Raw genomic sequence first — 18899 nt, forward strand, 5'->3', positions numbered from 1 at the left:
CCGGAGCTTAATTCTGCATGTTGGTGCGGACATCACTAGTGTGTATTTGTGTGTAAAGTATAGTGTGTTTGTGTTTATGTACCTATGAGGATCAACTGTCCTCACAGCCATAGAAAGATGCAAAACAACAAATTATAACATATATATTTTAAGTTTAGAGATAAGACTGGGATTAGGTTTATTGATACAGGAGAAACGTAGACTACTGTATTGTCCACTATGTCATTCAAGGAAAAGCCTATTCACCGTTTATAGACCACAATGTGGGAAATGCAAGCGTGGGTTCACTTTGTATGATTCATTTATGGTCTTGACCTGAAACTCTGTTAGTGATAATAATATCACGGTGAACCAGAAGCTCTCACTGTCCCGGTTTACGTTGTTTTCCACTTTTGGTCCTTCGATTATCGATTGACTTGTTGTTAATCGATAATCGATAACCGAGGCCTGGCTGCTTCGCCAGCCACACCGAATAAACACAAAGTTTAAAAGTAGCTGACTTGGAAGTACAATTTCATAACTTTTGGCGAGCAGACAGGATTGAAAACATCACCTTGACATCCCTGTGAGTAATATGAGGAAACAGATCTAGGACCCTCCACCACTCCTCCCTGGAGTCATCCATCACCGGGATGCGGTCACCAGCACATGGGAACAAACAGGATATTAAATATCTACAAATGAAATAAGATGTATGTTTGGTGCCGGTGAGGGATCACTGCACATCCAGATCCTCGCTCTCTTTCAAGCTGTGTACTCTGATGAGAGCAAACATGCAAAGCAAAGTACAGACTTTAGAAAGTATCTTCGTCACTTTTCAATTCTTTATTATTTTCACTGTTAATTTATCTGTTGATTATTTTCTCAATTAACTGGTTAGTTGTTTGGTTTAGAATTTGTTTAAAGATGGTGAACGAATTTCAATCAGTGTTTTCTAAAGCCCAAAATGAAGTTCTCAAATGTCTTGCTTTGTCCACATCTCAAATATATTCAAGAAACCAGAACATACTCACATTTAAGAAGCTGGTATTGGAGAAGTTTGACTCGTAACTAATTATTTGTGGGCAAATCATTGCCAAGTAATGGATACATTGCTCAATCAATTATTTATTTTAAAAATGTCATGATAGTTTATATTGAGCATTGTGGTCATCACCATCACATGCTCTGACCTGGTCATCAGCAGGAGCCTCGTCTCCTCTCTTGTCTCCTTTTGAGTTCTGAGTATCCAAAACAAACTGAAGGAAAAGTTTGAAAAAGTTCTGCATATTTTACTGACGGCTGCCAGGTGATTTGTATTCAACAAAGCAAACTTTCCATCTGACAGCGAAATACTTTTTAACCCTTTACAATGCTGACAGCTGTTCAGAACACACACACCTCCTTCACCTCCTGTTTGGCCTGGGACTCATCATCCTCCATCATCATCATCATCATAGGAACAATCTAAGATAAACCAAAAATGATATCCTGAAAACAATGTAGTTTTGATTTTAATGAACTCCGAAGTTCATTCAGTGAGCGACTCAGGATGCCTCGGTGTTCCACTGAGCGACCCGGGAGGTCTCTCGTTCCAGAAGTGTTTGGGTTCGTTAATGAACACCTTTATTTATTCATTTGTATTTATTTAGCATCTTTCTGTTGGTTTCTTCTGGTTCTGATTGTTCCTTGTTGTGTGTTTCTTGTCTGTTGTGTCTATTTTTTTGTCTTTATGACTTGTTGGTGACAAATGAGTCACTGGGGATTAATAAAGTTCTCTAAACGAATCTGTAAATTGCTTAACAGTTCAAAGCTCTGCTGCTGGGGGGGAAAGTGGAGGAATAAAAGAGACTTCCAGAACAAGCACACAGCATTTGCTTAAAAGTATCAAGGCAACGAGAGCAATTTCTCATGTGCTGCAAGAAACAGATCAAAGTAAATATACGTTCATGAAGTAGATTCAGAATCAACTGCTGCTGCTGGGTCACTCTTTGTTTCAGCCCATCGTGACAGAAAAATACAGAAATGTAGACATTTTTGCAAATGTATTAAAAAAGAAAAAAAATGAAATTTCATTAAAACAAAAAAATTCTGTCAAGATGGGGTGCTGACTGCTGAGTGTACATTCATGAGAAATAAAATGAACTTTTTTGATGTTAGCAAATGGCTGCAATGAAACAAAGAGTGAAACATTTAAAGGGGTCTGAATACTTTCCGTCCCCACTGCATAAGTCACTACAGTGCGATATCAATGCCAGTGCATTTACCATTAGATGTGGACTGGAGAGCCGGCCTGAGTTGAGGAGTGGACTGCAGCTCTGGTGACCTCACTTTAAAAAAAAAAATTTCAATCATAAAACTTGTCATCTTCAGTCCCAACTGAGCAGATCTCCCATCGCTCCCTCAGGAGCCAAAAAAGGATTTAAACTGAATAAATATATTTATTTCCCCTCCAGGTGTCAGGAATGTGCTCAAAATGTGCACACACATAAATAAATTAGAAGAAAAACCTGAATAAATGTATGCAGATGCTTCTGATGAGGACACAAGCAGCATACGTGTTCAACGAGGATGAAAAAGATGTGAATCAGAAGCCATAAAGTGTGCAATGACAAACTCAACGGGGAGATTTTGAACACCCGACATTCTTCCCCAGCATCATCAAAACAACAAATGAAGGAATATCTTCAGACTGAAAGGAGCCCTGGAGCTGCGGCAGGCCGCGGTGGCCGTCATGCACGTCAGGGTCAGCTACAATAAAGCTACGCAATGAACCACATGACACAGAAGATGTTTTGATAGATTTTTTTCTTGACTTTTATCATTTTTAAAAACAAACAAAAAATAACAGATTAAATAAAATTTACAGTAGACGTATGCAATCATTGTGCACTTTAACTACTTCTTCTGATACGTTCTGCACAGCTGTCAACGAAAAAACGCAAACACAAAGGGGTGTCGAGGGTGGGGGGGAGGTCTGAATAAGTGAGGTAGAGGGCAGTTAGGAGGAAACAAATCGAGGAAAGAGGAGAGGGGGATGAAGAGGGAAGGAGTGAAGGATAAAGGAAGACCTAAACTTTTTCACTCGGGGAAAAGAAAGAAAAATCACCGAATATATAGATTTATTTTATTCCTTACATCACTTATATAAATATATTGAATCCCAAATACCAAAAAAAAGAAAAAACGTCTGAGAAAAAAACAGCGCAATACAGAAACCCACAACAGTAGTAAGGCGAACAGAAAGCAGGAGTGGGGAGCGCAGTGAGAGTCCGTGAGAGGGACTGAGGAGCAGAGAGAGGAGGCCGCATGAGACGGGGCAGGAAGAGAGAGCGATGGGGGGAAGCTGAGAGTGCGCAACTGTGCGTATGAAAATGTATAAATATGTGAGATCGAGAGACGAGTTGGGGGAAGGAGCGAAAGCGTTGGCAGGAAAAAGGAGGAAGGGCTGGAGAGCGGAGGGAGGAGAAGAGGTCGACTGTCCAGTGTGTTCTTGTCATGTGCTACGTGACCCTGTTGCCTGCGTTGGTGTGTGTCTGTCTGTGTGTGTGTGTGTGTCTCCTGGGGTGTGTGGCCTCGCGTGTGGTTTTGTATAATGGCAGCACACACTCCACGGCAACAGTGAAACACATGCTGGTGTGTCTTGTGCGCTCTTCTGCCATATAAATACAAAACAAAAACCATGAATAAAAAAAACACACAACAAAAACCAGACCAGCCCCCGCATGATTCACACCGGCTTTCCTTTTATACATTTGACACATTATTTAACTCAAGTATTTTTTGTTTGTTTTGATTTTTAAGTTGTACACTCGGAGCAGTCCCCCTCAGTCCTCCTTCCTGTTCCACCACTCCGCTGAGAGTCTCTCTTTCGTTCTGTCTCTTTCGCTTTCTTTCCTTCCTCCCCCTCTCTTTTCCGTTCACTGAGAGCTGGCTCTCTCCAGCACTCGCAGGTCGTAGTTCTTTTTGGCCGCCCTCAGTTTGAAGAGGCTCGCCCCGCTGTTGTTCAGTTTGAAGGAAGCGCTCTGGGCAGCCATGGTGCTGGGGAACACCGCCACCACCGTGTAGAGGTGGGCCGGGTCGCTGCCGTCGCCCCGCGCTCCCACGCTGGCCATGAGCCTGGCCGGCCCCACGCCAGGACAGGGGCCTCCTCCTCCTCCTCCTCGGCCTCCATGGGGCTCCTTCAGCCACTGGATCTTGGCCCCGCACATCGACAGCTGGTTGAAGAGCTTTTCAGCCTCTGGACGTGAGATGCCCTCTGGCAGGTCCGTAACCTCGAGGACTCGACTCACCACTGGACAAAGAAAAGACAAGAGAAGTTAGCAGCTGCGATGGCTCCGGCTTTGGACACTTGAAGCACCCGTTACAGAGACTCGCTATACGGGTGCTCGTCTGTGTCAGCTTAACACTTTTAGTTTAGGGCACTGGTTCTCACTTCGGAGGAAGAAAGATGTTCACGCCTCACGCTCCACTGCCCCAACGAAATTGTAACAAAATGGTCCATGCTGAATTTGTATTGAAATAACAACTTTGTGTGACTCCTAATATTTTGCAATCACTTTCAATTAAACCAGATTGCTCCATCAGACAAACAACTCATATGTTTTCAATTACTTTGTTAGAATACAAATACAGTTCTATCTTTGGAAAAAATAACTAATATTTGGCAAAAAATTGCTTATTTTGGCTGCAATTAATCCGTTTTGCACTGAATATCTTTTTCGAAATAACAACAATTCAGTGCAACCGTAGAAAAATTAAACAAAACAAGCTCAAATATTTGAAAATAAAAAGTTTTACACTGCATATCTTTTCAAAACAATATTGTGAAACCTTTGCAAAAGAAAACAAAACGAGTGCAAATATGTGCGAGTCATCACGTCTAATTATTATATGCTGGAATGAGCCAGACACACAGACACATACATACACACACAGACACACACACATAGACACACACAGACACAAAGAGACAGAGACACACAGAGACACATACACACACACACATACATACAGACACACAGAGACACACAGACACACACACAGAGACACACACACAGAGACACACAGACACACACACACACAGACACACACAGTGTAACTCGACCTGCAGTCAGAATGCTGGACCAGTGCAGATGACATTCTGGGCTGTGATGATGATGATTTCGAACTTACCAACATCAGTTGTGCCGAGATCTGTCGATGCAGATTTGAGTGTTTGTTTTTTCCCCCGTGCCCCGTGTTTCATTACTCCTTGGCCCTGAACACATCATAACACAGATATGATGAGGTTAGTACAGTTCCACAACAAGATACATAAACAGTTGCAACATCACCAGTGAGCACAAACAATGATGGCATGGCCCCTCAAAGTGTTTGATGGTTTATATTTATATACACACATATATGTATATATATTTACACACACACACACATATATATGTGTGTATATGCATATACATATATATATATGTGTGTGTGTGTGTGTGTGTATATGCATATACAGTGCATCCGGAAAGTATTCACAGCTGTAACAGTTTAGCTCCACGCCTTCCTTTTTGTAATAGTTGTTTTCATCCTGTCACACCATCTCATCAATCCAACTCCCTTCACCTGCCTCTGATCACCTCGTTAGTCCCTCATTCCCTTCACCTGGTCCTCACGCCCTTCTCACCTGCAGCCCATCCCCTCATTAGTCCCTCACTATTTAGCTCCCTCACTTCCACTTGTCCTCTGCCAGATTGTCTTGTGTTTTCGTGCCAAGTTCTCCAGCGTTATTAGAGTATATTCCTGACCTGCCTGTTCTGACCCTGCCTGCCTGCCCTGACCTCTGATTCTCTGCCCCGCCCCTTTTTGGACTTGTTTGCTTCTTCGACTGATCTCCGGGTTTTGACCCAGCCTGTTTCCAACCAAAGACAGTATTCTTTGTTACTCCTGTCTGAGTCGTGCTTTTGGGTCCACTCTAATAGCGCCATGACAACAGCGCTTCATTTTTTCCACATTTTGTTATGTTACAGCCTTATTCCAAAATGGATAAAATTCATTATTTTCCTCAACATTCTACACACAACAACCCATAATGACAAAGTGAAAACTGTTTTTTGCTAATTTTTGCACATTTATTAAAAATAAAGGAAAACATAACATGTACATAAGTATTCACAGCCTTTGCTCAATACTTTGTTGAAGCACCTTTGGCAGCAATTACAGCCTCAAGTCTTCTTGGGTCTGATTCCACAAGCGTGGCACACCTATTTCTGGGCAGTTTCTCCCATTCTTCTTTGCAGAACCTCTCAAGTTCCATCAGGTTGGATGGGGAGCGTCGGTGCACAGCCATTTTCAGATCTCTCCAGAGATGTTCAATCGGGTTCAAGTCAGGGCTCTGGCTGGGCCACTCCAGGACATTCAGAGTTGTCCCCAAGCCACTCCTTTGTTATCTCGGCTGTGTGCTTCGGGTCGTTGTCCTGTTGGAAGATGAACCGTCGCCCCAGTCTGAGGTCCAGAGCGCTTTGGAGCATGTTTTCATCCAGGATGTCTCTGTATATTGCTGCATTCATCTTTCCCTCAATCCTGACTAGTCTCCCAGTTCCTCCCGCTGAAAAACATCCCCACAGCATGATGCTGCCACCACCATGCTTCACTGTAGGGATGGTGTTGGCCAGGTGATGAGCAGTGCCTGGTTTCCTCCAGACATGACGCTTGGCATTCAGGCCAAAGAGTTCAATCTTTGTTTCATCAGACCAGAGAATTTTGTTTCTCATGGTCTGAGAGTCCTTCAGGTGCTTTTTTGCAAACTCTAGGCGGGCTGTCATGAGCTTTTTACCGAGGAGTGGCTTCCGTCTGGCCACTCTACCAAACAGGCCTGATTTGTGGAGTGCTGCAGAGATGGTTGTCCTTCTGGAAGGTTCTCCTCTCTTCATAGAACAACGCTGGAGCTCTGTCAGAGTGACCATCGGGTTCCTGGTCACCTCCCTGACTAAGGCCCTTCTCCCCCGATCGCTCAGTCTGGCTGGGCGGCCAACTCTAGGAAGAGTCCTGGTGGTTCCAAACTTCTTCCATGTCCGGATGATGGAGGCCACTGTGCTCATTGGGACTTTCAATGCTGCAGAAATCTTTCTGTACCCTTCGCCAGATCTGTGCCTCGATACAATTCTGTCTCGGAGGTCTATAGATAATTCCTTGAACTTCATGGCTTGGTTTATGCTCTGATATGCACTGTCAACTGTGATACCTTATATAGACAGGTGTGTGCCTTTCTCAATCATGTCCAATCAACTGAATTTAGCACAGGTGGACTCCAATCAAACATCTCAAGGATGATTAGTGGAAACAGGATGCACCTGAGCTAAATGTTGAGTGTCATGGCAAAGGCTGTGAATACTTATGTACATGTTATGTTTTCGTTCTTTATTTTTAACAGATTTGCAAAAATGTGCAAAAAACAGTTTTCACTTTGTCATTATGGGTTGTTGTGTGTAGAATGTTGAGGAAAATAATGAATTTAATCCATTTTGGAATAAGGCTTGTAACATAACAAAATGTGGAAAAAGTGAAGTGCTGTGAATACTTTCCGGATGCACTGTATATACACACACTGAATTACAGAAGCATTACATGCTAGAAGCATCTTGTCAATAGGAGCACGTTCTTAATGCCTATTGGCTGACTAGAAGGCGTGTTTAAAAGAATACCAAGATCTGTCAATATCACAGCCTGAACATGTACAAGTATTTGAATGGTACGAGTACAAAGGGTTTCCAGCACTGACCTGATGGGAGGTGTAGGAGGACTGGCCATGCATGAGGGGAGGAGGACACAGGCTGTACTGGAGAGGCTGCCCCAACAGAGAGTAGCGCCCATCACCTTAACAATAGAACCACGAGTTAAAATCACAATGATACATCCTGAACGTTATTTATTTATTTAGAGTTGTATTTCCTCAGTAGAAAGGTCAGGTGGACCTTATTACCACACATTGTGAACAATGTCAATACCATACCTGCAAACTCATGAGGGGTGAAAAAGGTGACAACGGGGTGGGGGTCCTCTGCTCTGACTAAGTCAGTGCCCACAAACCCTTCTAATAAGAATATAATAGATGTATATACACTACCGTTCAAAAGTTTGGGATCACCCAGACAATTTCGTGTTTTCCATGAAAACTCACACTTTTATTTATCAAATGAGTTGCAAAATGTCTAGAAAATATAGTCAAGACATTGACAAGGTTAGAAATAATTATTTGTATTTGAAGTATACATTTTTTTTTTCAAACTTTGCTTTCGTCAAAGAATGCTCCTTTTGCAGCAATTACAGCATTGCAGACCTTTGGCATTCTAGCTGTTAATTTGTTGAGGTAATCTGTTGAAATTTCACCCCACACTTCCTGAAGCACCTGCCACAAGTTGGATTGGCTTGATGGGCACTTCTTGCGGACCATACGGTCAAGCTGCTCCCACAACAGCTCAATGGGGTTGAGATCTGGTGACTGTGCTGGCCACTCCATGACAGACAGCATACCAGCTGCCTGCTTCTTCCCTCAATAGTTCTTGCACAATGTGGAGGTGTGCTTTGGGTCATTGTCCTGTTGGAGGAGGAAATTGGCTCCAATCAAGCGCTGCCCACAGGGTATGGCATGGCGTTGCAAAATGGAGTGATAGCCTTCCTTATTTAAAATCCCTTTTACCTGGTACGAATCTCCCACTTTACCAGCACCAAAGCAGCCCCAGACCATCACCTCCACCATGCTTGACAGATGGTGTCAGGCACTCTTCCAGCATCTTTTCACCTGTTCTGCGTCTCACAAATGTTCTTCTGTGTGATCCAAACACCTCAAACTTGGATTCATCTGTCCATAACACCTTTTTCCAATCTTCCTCTGTCCAATGCCTGTGTTCTTTTGCCCATACCAATCTTTTCTTTTTATTGGCCAGTCTCAGATATGGCTTTTTCTTTGCCACTCTGCCTAGAAGGCCAGCATCCCGGAGTCGCCGCTTCACTGTCGACGTTGACACTGGCGTTTTGCGGGTACCATTTAAAGAAGCTGCCAGTTGAGGACCTGTGAGGCGTCTATTTCTCAAACTAGAGACTCTAATGTACTTGTCTTCTTGCTGAGTTGTGCACCGGGGCCTCCCACTTCTCTTTCTGCTCTGGTTAGAGCCCATTTGTGCTGTTCTCTGAAGGGAGTAGTACACACCGCTGTAGGAAATTTTCAGTTTCTTTGCAATTTCTCGCATGGAATAGCCTTCATTTCTAAGAACAAGAATAGACTGGCGAGTTTCACATGAAACTTCTTTTTTTCTGGCCATTTTGAGAGTCTTATCGAACTCACAAATGTGATGCTCCAGATGATCAACTAGCTCAAAGGAAGGCCAGTTTTATAGCTTCTCTCATCAGCAAAACAGTTTTCAGCTGTGCTAACATAATTGCACAAGGGTTTTCAAGGGTTTTCTAATCATCCATTAGTCTTCTAAGGCGATTAGCAAACACAATGTACCATTAGAACACTGGAGTGATACTTGCTGGAAATGGGCCTCTCTACACCTATGGAGATATTTCATTAGAAACCAGACGTTTCTACCTAGAATAGTCATTTACCACATTAACAATGTATAGAGTGTATTTCTGATTGATTTAATGTTATCTTCATTGAAAAAAACAATGCTTTTCTTTGAAAAATAAGGACATTTCTAAGTGATCCCAAACTTTTGAACGGTAGTGTATATATACAGGACTGTCTCAGAAAATTAGAATATTGTGATAAAGTTCTTTATTTTCTGTAATGCAATTAAAAAAACAAAAATGTCATGCATTCTGGATTCATTACAAATCAACTGAAATATTGCAAGCCTTTTATTCTTTTAATATTGCTGATTATGGCTTACAGCTTAAGAAAACTCTAAAATCCTATCTCATAAAATTTTAATATTTCCTCAGACCAAGTAAAAAAAAAGATTTATAACAGCTGAGTGTTTGTCAAGGCTCAGGAAACCCTTGCAGGTGTTTCGAGTTAATTAGACAATTCAAGTGATTTGTTTAATACCCTACTAGTATACTTTTTCATGATATTCTAATATTTAGAGATAGGATATTTGAGTTTTCTTAAGCTGTAAGCCATAATCAGCAATATTAAAAGAATACAGAATACAGAATAAAGTGACGTCACGGAGCACCGAACCAAAGGAAATGTCATGTGACAATGTTTCCATGGCGACGACTAGGTCACGGAGATCGAAGGCACTAAACCTGTTTAAACTTTAAAACACGGGACACAACATGTAACTTTCTAATCTTTCATGGAATAATGTAATTCTCAGGCCAGCAGAACATTGTACAATGGTGCTAAAACGCTAGCGCGCGATTAGCATCCGCTAGCTAAACGGCGCTAACTGTCTTCACTTTAACTTCTACACAGTTAATAACTGTCAAAATATAAAAGCGAGCGAACATAACATTAATATATATTTGGTGCTTATGTACGTTTCTCACCAGTAAACACCAAGAGACTCGCATCAACAGCTGCGTCACTGTCTGTGTTACGCTGGTCTAACTTGTTTGTTTAAAGGGTACCTGTAGTGCAAAACAACAACGTGCTACATCCATTAGGCGCATCAAATAAATCATATTTACCCCGCCGCTATTGTCAACAAGTCACGCATAGCCCGAGGATTTACATTTCTTTGTCAACATTCCGAGTCCGTGGGCGCAGCCATTTTGCTAGTTATTTACTCCAGCTCAAAGCTAACTATGACGTAGAGTCGTTGAAAGGAATTCAGCCAATCCGGAGCCACTTCTACACGCGTTGCTTCTTGGGATAGATCGGTGGCCTCAAGAATTACACAATCTATATCAGGGGTGCTCAATACGTCGATCGCGGCGACCTGCCAGTCGATCGCAGCGTAGTATTGGTAGATCGCATGACATAAAAAATTGGCCCGCCCCCCTGTCACTTTCTCTATAGCGCCACATTACAGCAGAAGCACGTCATTTCTGTCTCTACGTGTTGCGTTAACAGTCCTCTGCCCGCCGTCTCGTGCGCCGCGGAGCTCCCGACACCGGTTTGCGCGCATCGGGACGGACGGAGCAAAGAAAAAGTCACTAGCACCCCGAACATGTCGGCCGAACATTGCATCAATGAAAGACATCTCCAGCGCTGGCTTATGCGCGATGTAGCTATCAAGCTCACGCTTTTGTGTGAAGCAGATTAGGTCTAATGTCACTATATCATCGGACATAAATTCGTGCTCTTTACAACAAATGCACTCTATGTCTGTTTTTTGTGGCACACATTTCCCACAACTGCACCAAACGTCCGCCGACTTGCGTGCACGGTCCGCACGGTGAAGCATCTGGACCGGCGGTCCTTCGGCATCAACTTCATCAGAATCATCGCCGTCACAATTCACTAAATGGGGATAGTCTGCTTTTAAAGGTTCAAACAAGTATCCAGTTGCTGAATCAGACAATCTTTCATCGTCCATATTTCGCCCGTTTTCTATATTATTATCAAGTTCTCAGCATTTGTTTGCGAGCGCTCGACGTTGTTTATATTGGTTTCTGAACACATCCGCTGTGGCTGGCTGTCGATCTCTCAACGATGTGACGTCACACCACCTGTGCCATATTCAAGCACCAGTGCAATGAAGCTTGTCGGAGTTGAGGGACTTTGAACAGCCTAAACTACGTATTGTTATTGAATACTGGACCGTCAGTGCATGAATAACCTTTAGAAACACATTATCTTTTGATCTGGCTACACATTCGAGATCACAACAGGTACCCTTTAAGACAAGAATTGCGGCACCAGTCATGGCAAACCCCGCTACCGCCCCCTACTGGCGAACACAAATATAACAACATTTAAAAATCATTCAAATTCGGAAAAATGGAAAAGCAGCACATCTTCAAATTTAAGAAGCTGGAACCATAAAATGTTTTTTTAATTATTTAAAGTGAAATTATTATCAACAATTTTTTTTCTTCTCTTAAGCAACTAATTGATTAATCTAACAATATTTTTAACTGAACTTAGGTAGTTTTACAACAAAATGTATAAAGTAGAAATATTATTAATGATATAATGATAGTAGTAAAAAATATGCGTTGTCATTATATATCATATGGTTAAAGTCATTCATAAACCAACTTCCCTTTCTTTGGCCGGAACAACAAGGACTCGTGAGCTCTGCTGAGCCATGACTCTGTTCCCTGAGTCTGTTCTGCCTCTACCTGGCTGTCACTAACATTATAACTTCTCTACGATACCTGCCATAAATATCATGATACCAGAATTCGATACAATACCATAAAAACAATATGATACCATAAATACGATACTGGTATATTTATCGATAATAGTAATACATAAAACATCTGTATGGTTCAATTTTTACCAATTTTTTCAACACTTAACAAATGGCAGTATTATTAGTATTAATACAGCCAGATATTAATGAAACTACATGGTTCCATCATAGCATTGATTATACACTATGAGGCCTTTAGTCAGTATCTGACCAGATGATACAGAGTTTATCAGTATGAGCAGCTGTAGAGTTACAGAACTTTACAGACTGTCTGCCTTGGAGACAAAGAACTGAAACATTTCACTTCTGGAATCATCTTTTTCTTCTTTTTTTTTAAAGCTGAAGACTTTGAGTCTCAAAAGCTCCGTGAGCGCTGCGCTGCGCATTGCGTGCAGACAGCTTGACACGGAGCAGCGCGTGCGCTCTGATCGCGCGCTCTTTTAATGAAGTATTGATACTAAAAATATGCTAAATCATATCGTGTTTAACGTACGGGTACTTTGTTAGTGTCGATACACCGTGCAGCGTGACAGCAGCAGATGTAGCGGGCTGACATTCAAGCTAACCTAAACCCCCTAAACGCTGTCGACATCTGAACGCTGATTGGCCGAGACGCGACACGTCCCATCAAAGAAGTTTTATTGCAAAGAGCACCACATCGCATTTTCTCCGTGTCTCACTCCAATCTCATAAACGCCGGCCGGCCAATTCACATTTAAGAAGAAAAAGGATCAGAGGGCCTAAGTTAGCTCTTCACTACAGTATTTTCTAATGTGGGTGTTTTAGAGATAACCCAATAAAGATCTGTGTCATGGTGATCGTGCATGGATTGTAGACTGATGGAAGACTGTATCTGTATGTGTAATCATGCACTGTAAACAGTGAGTCAGTTTATCAGGAAAGGTATTGTGTGTGTAAATACCGGTCAACGGACAGGGTGAGGTAAAGCCACGTGTGGGTGCAGGAGCTTTGACCGGGTGGCAGTGTGAACCTGCTGAGGCTCTTGGATCAGGGCCAAAAGAAACCTGATCATGTTAAGAAGTCTAATCAGGGGTTTGGGCACACAGCTGGAGGAACACAAGTTCATGCTTATTTGCCTGTGAACTAAAAGGAGGAACCTGCAACAACCTGGTTCATAGTGTTGGTCAAGTGAATATAAGCTTTGTAAGCCTCATGTTCACGTGTACCTTGAGCTGGTCCTCCTGGCCGAGGAAACTGGGAAATGAGGGGTAATGGTCCCATGCCTGGACAGACGGTGCTGACGCTGCCGGAGGGAGACGGGGTGGGAGACTGGGTGGGGGAGGCCAGGGGAGTCGTCAGCTGAGTGCTGGCCTGGACACAAAGAGAAGAGCAAACATATGAAATGGTGTGACACACAGATCATGTCAGTGTCATTCCTCCTGTTGACCAGTAGGAGGCGGCTATTGGATGAATACTTGAAGATGAATGACTGGATCTGTAAGTTAGTCTGGATTTATGAAATCCGTCACATTAATTTAAAATAATGTTGCCCACTTGTCGAGGAGCCCTTTGTGTGTACCTGTGGAGTGTTGTCCGGTTTGTACAGCTCCCCTGGCTTGCTGGGCCTCTGCTCTATGCTGTAGTACTTGCATGGGTTCCACTGGACCAGAGGAGGGTTCTGGGAAGGCTGTGGTCCATTGGGGACGCTGAGCTGCATGACCATCACCCCAGGTCCAGGAGGCGGTACTCCTGAGAGATGTAGACAAACAGGGGATTTAAAAAATAAACAATAAATGAAAAGATATTGCTGTATAGTTTATTTTCTTTGCAGCAGTAAAAGGTAAATGTAAAAGTAGATTTTATCTGGAACTTTACGTAAAGTATTAAAGTATGTAGAGTGGATCAAGGACATAGGTGAGCATGAGGTAGCAACTGACGTGCAAACAAAAGAAGAGCACTTGATGAATTCATTACATCTTGAGGACGTTTAAAATCTAGATTTGAGAAATGTAACATTTGTGTGTCTTTGGTGTTTAAAAGGTTTGGATTCACCAAAGTCACAGAATAACACACACACTAACCGATCGAGGCAGCTGTAGAACAGCTTTTGCCAAAGGAGACTTGTGACTTTGAAGAGAGCAATAATAACGGCTTCACTTCCATATCGTACAGTGCGTTCTGACAGCAAGATAAAGTGGAGAAAATATTCTAAATATGTTGTACAATGAAACCATTTTTTTCCGGTGAGTCTATTATAAGTGTTTGTGCTGAGCCTGCCCACAGCAGGACATTCCTTTGCTTTACTCCTCTCAGCTTCTCCAAGCAGGAGAATATTTAGAGCCCATCGTCATCAACTGAAGGGAGAACTCACCGACTAGTCCCTCGTACAACCCCACTTCAAACAATCTGAACAATCTTTTTAAGATGTCAAATGCCAGAATATGAACCACATACACTTTGTCCAAACATGCACAATAAGATGCTGACTTTTTGTTAAATTTAAGAAGACCCAAAGCGTTGGCCAATTGTGGAATTAGAAATATAAGTTTGAAAGCAAATTACCAACTGAAAAAACTTACCAAACATACAGTTGAGTATGTGGCACAAGCAAGAGCAGAGGTCGGAAGGATGACGTGACCATGATTACCTTCAACATTTACTCAAGGCCTTTCTGACATGCAGGTTTTCTGATATCTTCAAACATTCCTTTTTTACAGACATCGATTTTCAAGTTCAACGTGTGAACCTTGTGTCTCTCCGTCTGAACTTTACCCTGAATACCTTTCACCTGATTCTGGTGAACACTGGTTATCACTGAGTTGCAAAATACTCCAGGCATTCATTTTAATATGAATAATGGTAATAATAATGTTCAAATCGAATCAAATTATTAATTAATTAATTAAAGCAAAATAAAATATTTTAAAAAGAAATACAATTATTTTCATCTATTATTCATAACATGTTTTACTAATTTACTACTTGTTGACACCAAGTCTCACCTGAATATTGCTGCTGCAACTGTTGAGGGTTGCAAGGGGATGGCGACTGTGTGATCTGATACTGCTCGGAGCTGGGGGGCTGCAGGTAGCCTACCGAGGGGCTGCAGCAGGGTGAGACGTACAAAAGGAGGAGAGAATAAATGTATGGGGAAAGGTTACACACACACTCAGAGGCCCACACAACCTGCCCAGAAGACGTATGTATCTGTATGTATATATGTGTGTGTTGTGGTCATTTGTAAGTATATCACATCTGTACACGACTTTGCTACAACACATTTATTAACAGTTACGGTGACAGTTTGAAATGGTTGAATACTCTTGCCCACTAATTTGTATGAATATTCAGACATACCTTGTGCTATTCTGCTGTGTGGGAGTGATAACACTGTAGTAGACCGGCATGGGCCCCTGGACAGACTGGCTGACTGGCACCATCACCTGCTGCTGGTACTGCTGTTGCACCACCTGCTGATTTTCATTTCCCACTGGAACCTGGAAAATCCAGTTAGACGACTTGTCAAATACTATGAACCAATAGTAGTTGCCAAAGAAAAGATTATTTCGAACATCATCCTCCATAACTAAGAATACACAAAACAATTCCGGTTGCTGACAGGAATGTGGGGATAATAATGCAGACAAATGACATTATTTACATGTCAAAATAACACAAACACACTGGACAGATAGTTTACACATAAAAGAAAACTGCGTACCTACAACAACAAAAAAACACTCCCGGGAACATGTCCCAAAGGCCTACAAGGGGAGGAATTATATATTGTTGGGGATCTGAGAATTACAGCACCCAAACAAATAACAAGTTGGAAGGTAAACAAGTGGCTGAAAACACAATCATATATATATAGTATGGAAAGTTAACTCGAAGAAAAAAGATATGTATTCTATCAACAACGTATTATATAAATAATGTGTAGCCCAGGGGCACACAGTACACTAAACTATCCTGGAAAAGTGCAGCAGCTCACTCTGACCACTACAACAGGTAATGAGGTCAGAGGTCAGTGAACTCAGAACTTTATGTTGAGCTGCAATCCCATGACTGTGGTGTAAGGACGTACATGGTTTCTGTATCCATCGTTCACATTCATGTTGAACAAGATTAATGGTCATTCAGCCTCCTTAACATTATCTGTTGCTTTAAATGAGCACCAGGTGGAGCCGTTTAACCTGGTAAGATCAGCCTCGTCTATATGGACACTAGTGGGGATACAATTATCAGCACATCAGGCAAGGCTCATTTTCTTAGTAATAACAATGAAATAGTTTATTTGTATCCTTTATTAACGTTGTACTAAAGCTGATTTAACCGTTGATACCTGATATGATGGCATCTGTGGGTACTGAACCATTATGCTTTGCATTTGTCCTCCCATGCCTGCCCTCTGGGAATTGAGCAGACCAGGGTTCTGGGGCTGCTGCACACCCATAATACCCTGGTAGCTCGACTGCTGGCTGGGCATCATTGTCTGGAGACCTGATGACAACACACAAACAATTAGAGGAGTGAAATTAGAGCAGTGTGAAGAAAAAGATGAAAAAAACAGTTTACAGAGTTTCAGCTTTTTGTAATTGTTTTCAACCAGAGTGAAGTGTTTTTCAGGCTTAGCGCCTCTATCGATTCAGTAACCACCATTTGGCCTTAGAGCAAAAAGAAAACAAGACGTCCCTCTAGGTATACACAACCGGTCAAAAGTTTTAGAACACTTCCCCTATTTTTACAGTTTTTATTGAAATGTAAGAAGTTCCGTGAATAACCTGAAGTGGTACAACGGTAAGCGACAAACTGCCAGAGGTTAAACAAAAACTGACAAATAACGTACATTTCAGAGTTATACAAAAGAAACTTTTTCAAGGAACAAGTAATGGGTTAACAACGTGCAGCTGGAAGAACTTTCTGAACAATGTGTGATTTCCATTGTAGAAAGAATGCTCTACGAGTGTGTTCGGCTGTTATATCTCCAAAAGGTGGCTCTCCTTTGATGAGCTAAACATTTAGATGACATTTTGTTAAACAAAAGGATTCCATGGTTTATTTGTCCAATGCTTTAATTTCAGAGTACATTGAGAAATTAAACTGTGTACATTTCAATAAAAACTGGAGAAATTGAGGTGGCCTAAATCCTTTGACCAGTAGTGTACATATATAAAAATCAATGGAATCGTTATCCAGAAGTTATTTTAGAGGAACTCAGAAGCAAAACTAAACTAATTAACTTTAAAGTTAATTCCAGTATGTTAAATAGAAATCTTCAATATTACAAAACTCAGATTTTAACCCAGGCAGGAGTCATATATTGATGTAAAGTCACACTGACTGCAATGTTCTCGATACATCTGATTAGTCAGTTACTGTACAAACACAGGCAACCTGTCCTTGGCAGACCCCAAATAAAAGACTGAGGGATGAAGCTATCAGGGTTATCCATTAAAAAAGGAAACCACTCTATTTTGGTCCGAGCATGTTTGACTTGGCAGAACAAAACAGGGTCAAGGTCATTTAAAATCCCACCTGGTAGACTCAAAATTGAGCATGACTCAGCAGCTTTTAGCTGAGGTAACAACATACAACGGTTACACAATCAAGTGGACTGTTCCTGTATAATAACTTGTTACGGATACATTTTGGATGGTGCTCTGAATAAATAAAATATTTTTTCATATCTCTAATCTGATTTCCAGTGACAACATTCTAAATATGGAACTCTAAATACAAAGTGTGTGTATTGATTTTAGACAAGCAATGCACAAGAAACACAGATATTAAAAATATATGTAGGTATCTGTCTTGAATTGAGTTAACTACAGCACAACATAACAAAAGGTACCGACCTGACTGCTGTGTGGGCTGAGGCATGGGTTGTGTGCGTTGGGCAGGATAAGACACCTGGTGGGCCATGGGCTGGGGCACACGGTACTGCTGGCCAGAGCTGGGATACTGACCAGGAGGATAGTAGGACACCTGTATCTGAAGAGAAGAAACACAACTATTTAGAGTAATAATTAAACAAAGATGAGAGACCAACCATTGCGTTGTGTGTCTTCAACCACGTTCACACATGGCACAGACACAATACCAGGGGTCACCCACCAATGTTCATGGTTTTGAAAACGCATCATTCATTATTGTCAAATACTTTAACAGCTTGGGGGTAGAAACATAAAGTTGAAATAATTTCCTTTTTGGCCACATGGGGGGAGCAGAAACAAGCTATTAGACCGACACTGAGCTGGAATGCCTTTTTGAGTTGATAGGGCAAACTTGCAAGCAAACTATTTTTACTATTTCGACAAAAAGCCGTCACGAAGCAACAGGAGCATGAGTCTGGAGTCATGCATTCGTCCATTTGATGGTTTAAAATCCAATATGCTCGCTACTTTTGTTTTTCCGTCTTCACTAACTCTGTAGGGGCATTGCTTCAGCTGCTGAAAGCTCCGCTGTGTTCACCAGCTTGTCCCCCACTGTGCATGTCCGGTGCTTGGTGCAGTTTGGTAGATCGCCCAGTTCACAGCCGACTGCCAACATGAACATACGAGACTGTTGACAGTGATTCAAAACATTAAAGAAAAACAAAACAATGACTTGGAAGTTACTCCACAGCTTTGTTTATCCACATTGATCTTGCGG

At 41.9% G+C, this 18899-nt stretch overlaps 1 protein-coding gene across 8 annotated transcripts in view; it reads right to left on the reverse strand.

Annotated features, from left to right (window-relative positions):
- Window positions 1-2769: 2769 nt before the first annotated feature.
- LOC130208038 (R3H domain-containing protein 2) overlaps window positions 2770-18899 on the reverse strand; it is a 67025-nt gene continuing 50895 nt past the window's right edge. For all 8 annotated transcript variants that reach the window (XM_056436916.1, XM_056436912.1, XM_056436915.1 and 5 more), the window contains 9 exons: window positions 18104-18239; window positions 16591-16748; window positions 15603-15742; window positions 15248-15348; window positions 13825-13994; window positions 13472-13616; window positions 7748-7842; window positions 5155-5239; window positions 2770-4273 (listed from right to left, as the gene is read on the reverse strand). In XM_056436916.1, the coding sequence (XP_056292891.1) occupies window positions 3900-4273; window positions 5155-5239; window positions 7748-7842; window positions 13472-13616; window positions 13825-13994; window positions 15248-15348; window positions 15603-15742; window positions 16591-16748; window positions 18104-18239 (1404 nt within the window). In that variant the 3' untranslated portion in view covers window positions 2770-3899. The remainder of the gene's footprint in view (window positions 4274-5154; window positions 5240-7747; window positions 7843-13471; window positions 13617-13824; window positions 13995-15247; window positions 15349-15602; window positions 15743-16590; window positions 16749-18103; window positions 18240-18899) is intronic.

Source organism: Pseudoliparis swirei, chromosome 18, assembly GCF_029220125.1.
Source record: "Pseudoliparis swirei isolate HS2019 ecotype Mariana Trench chromosome 18, NWPU_hadal_v1, whole genome shotgun sequence".
NCBI lineage: Eukaryota > Metazoa > Chordata > Actinopteri > Perciformes > Liparidae > Pseudoliparis > Pseudoliparis swirei.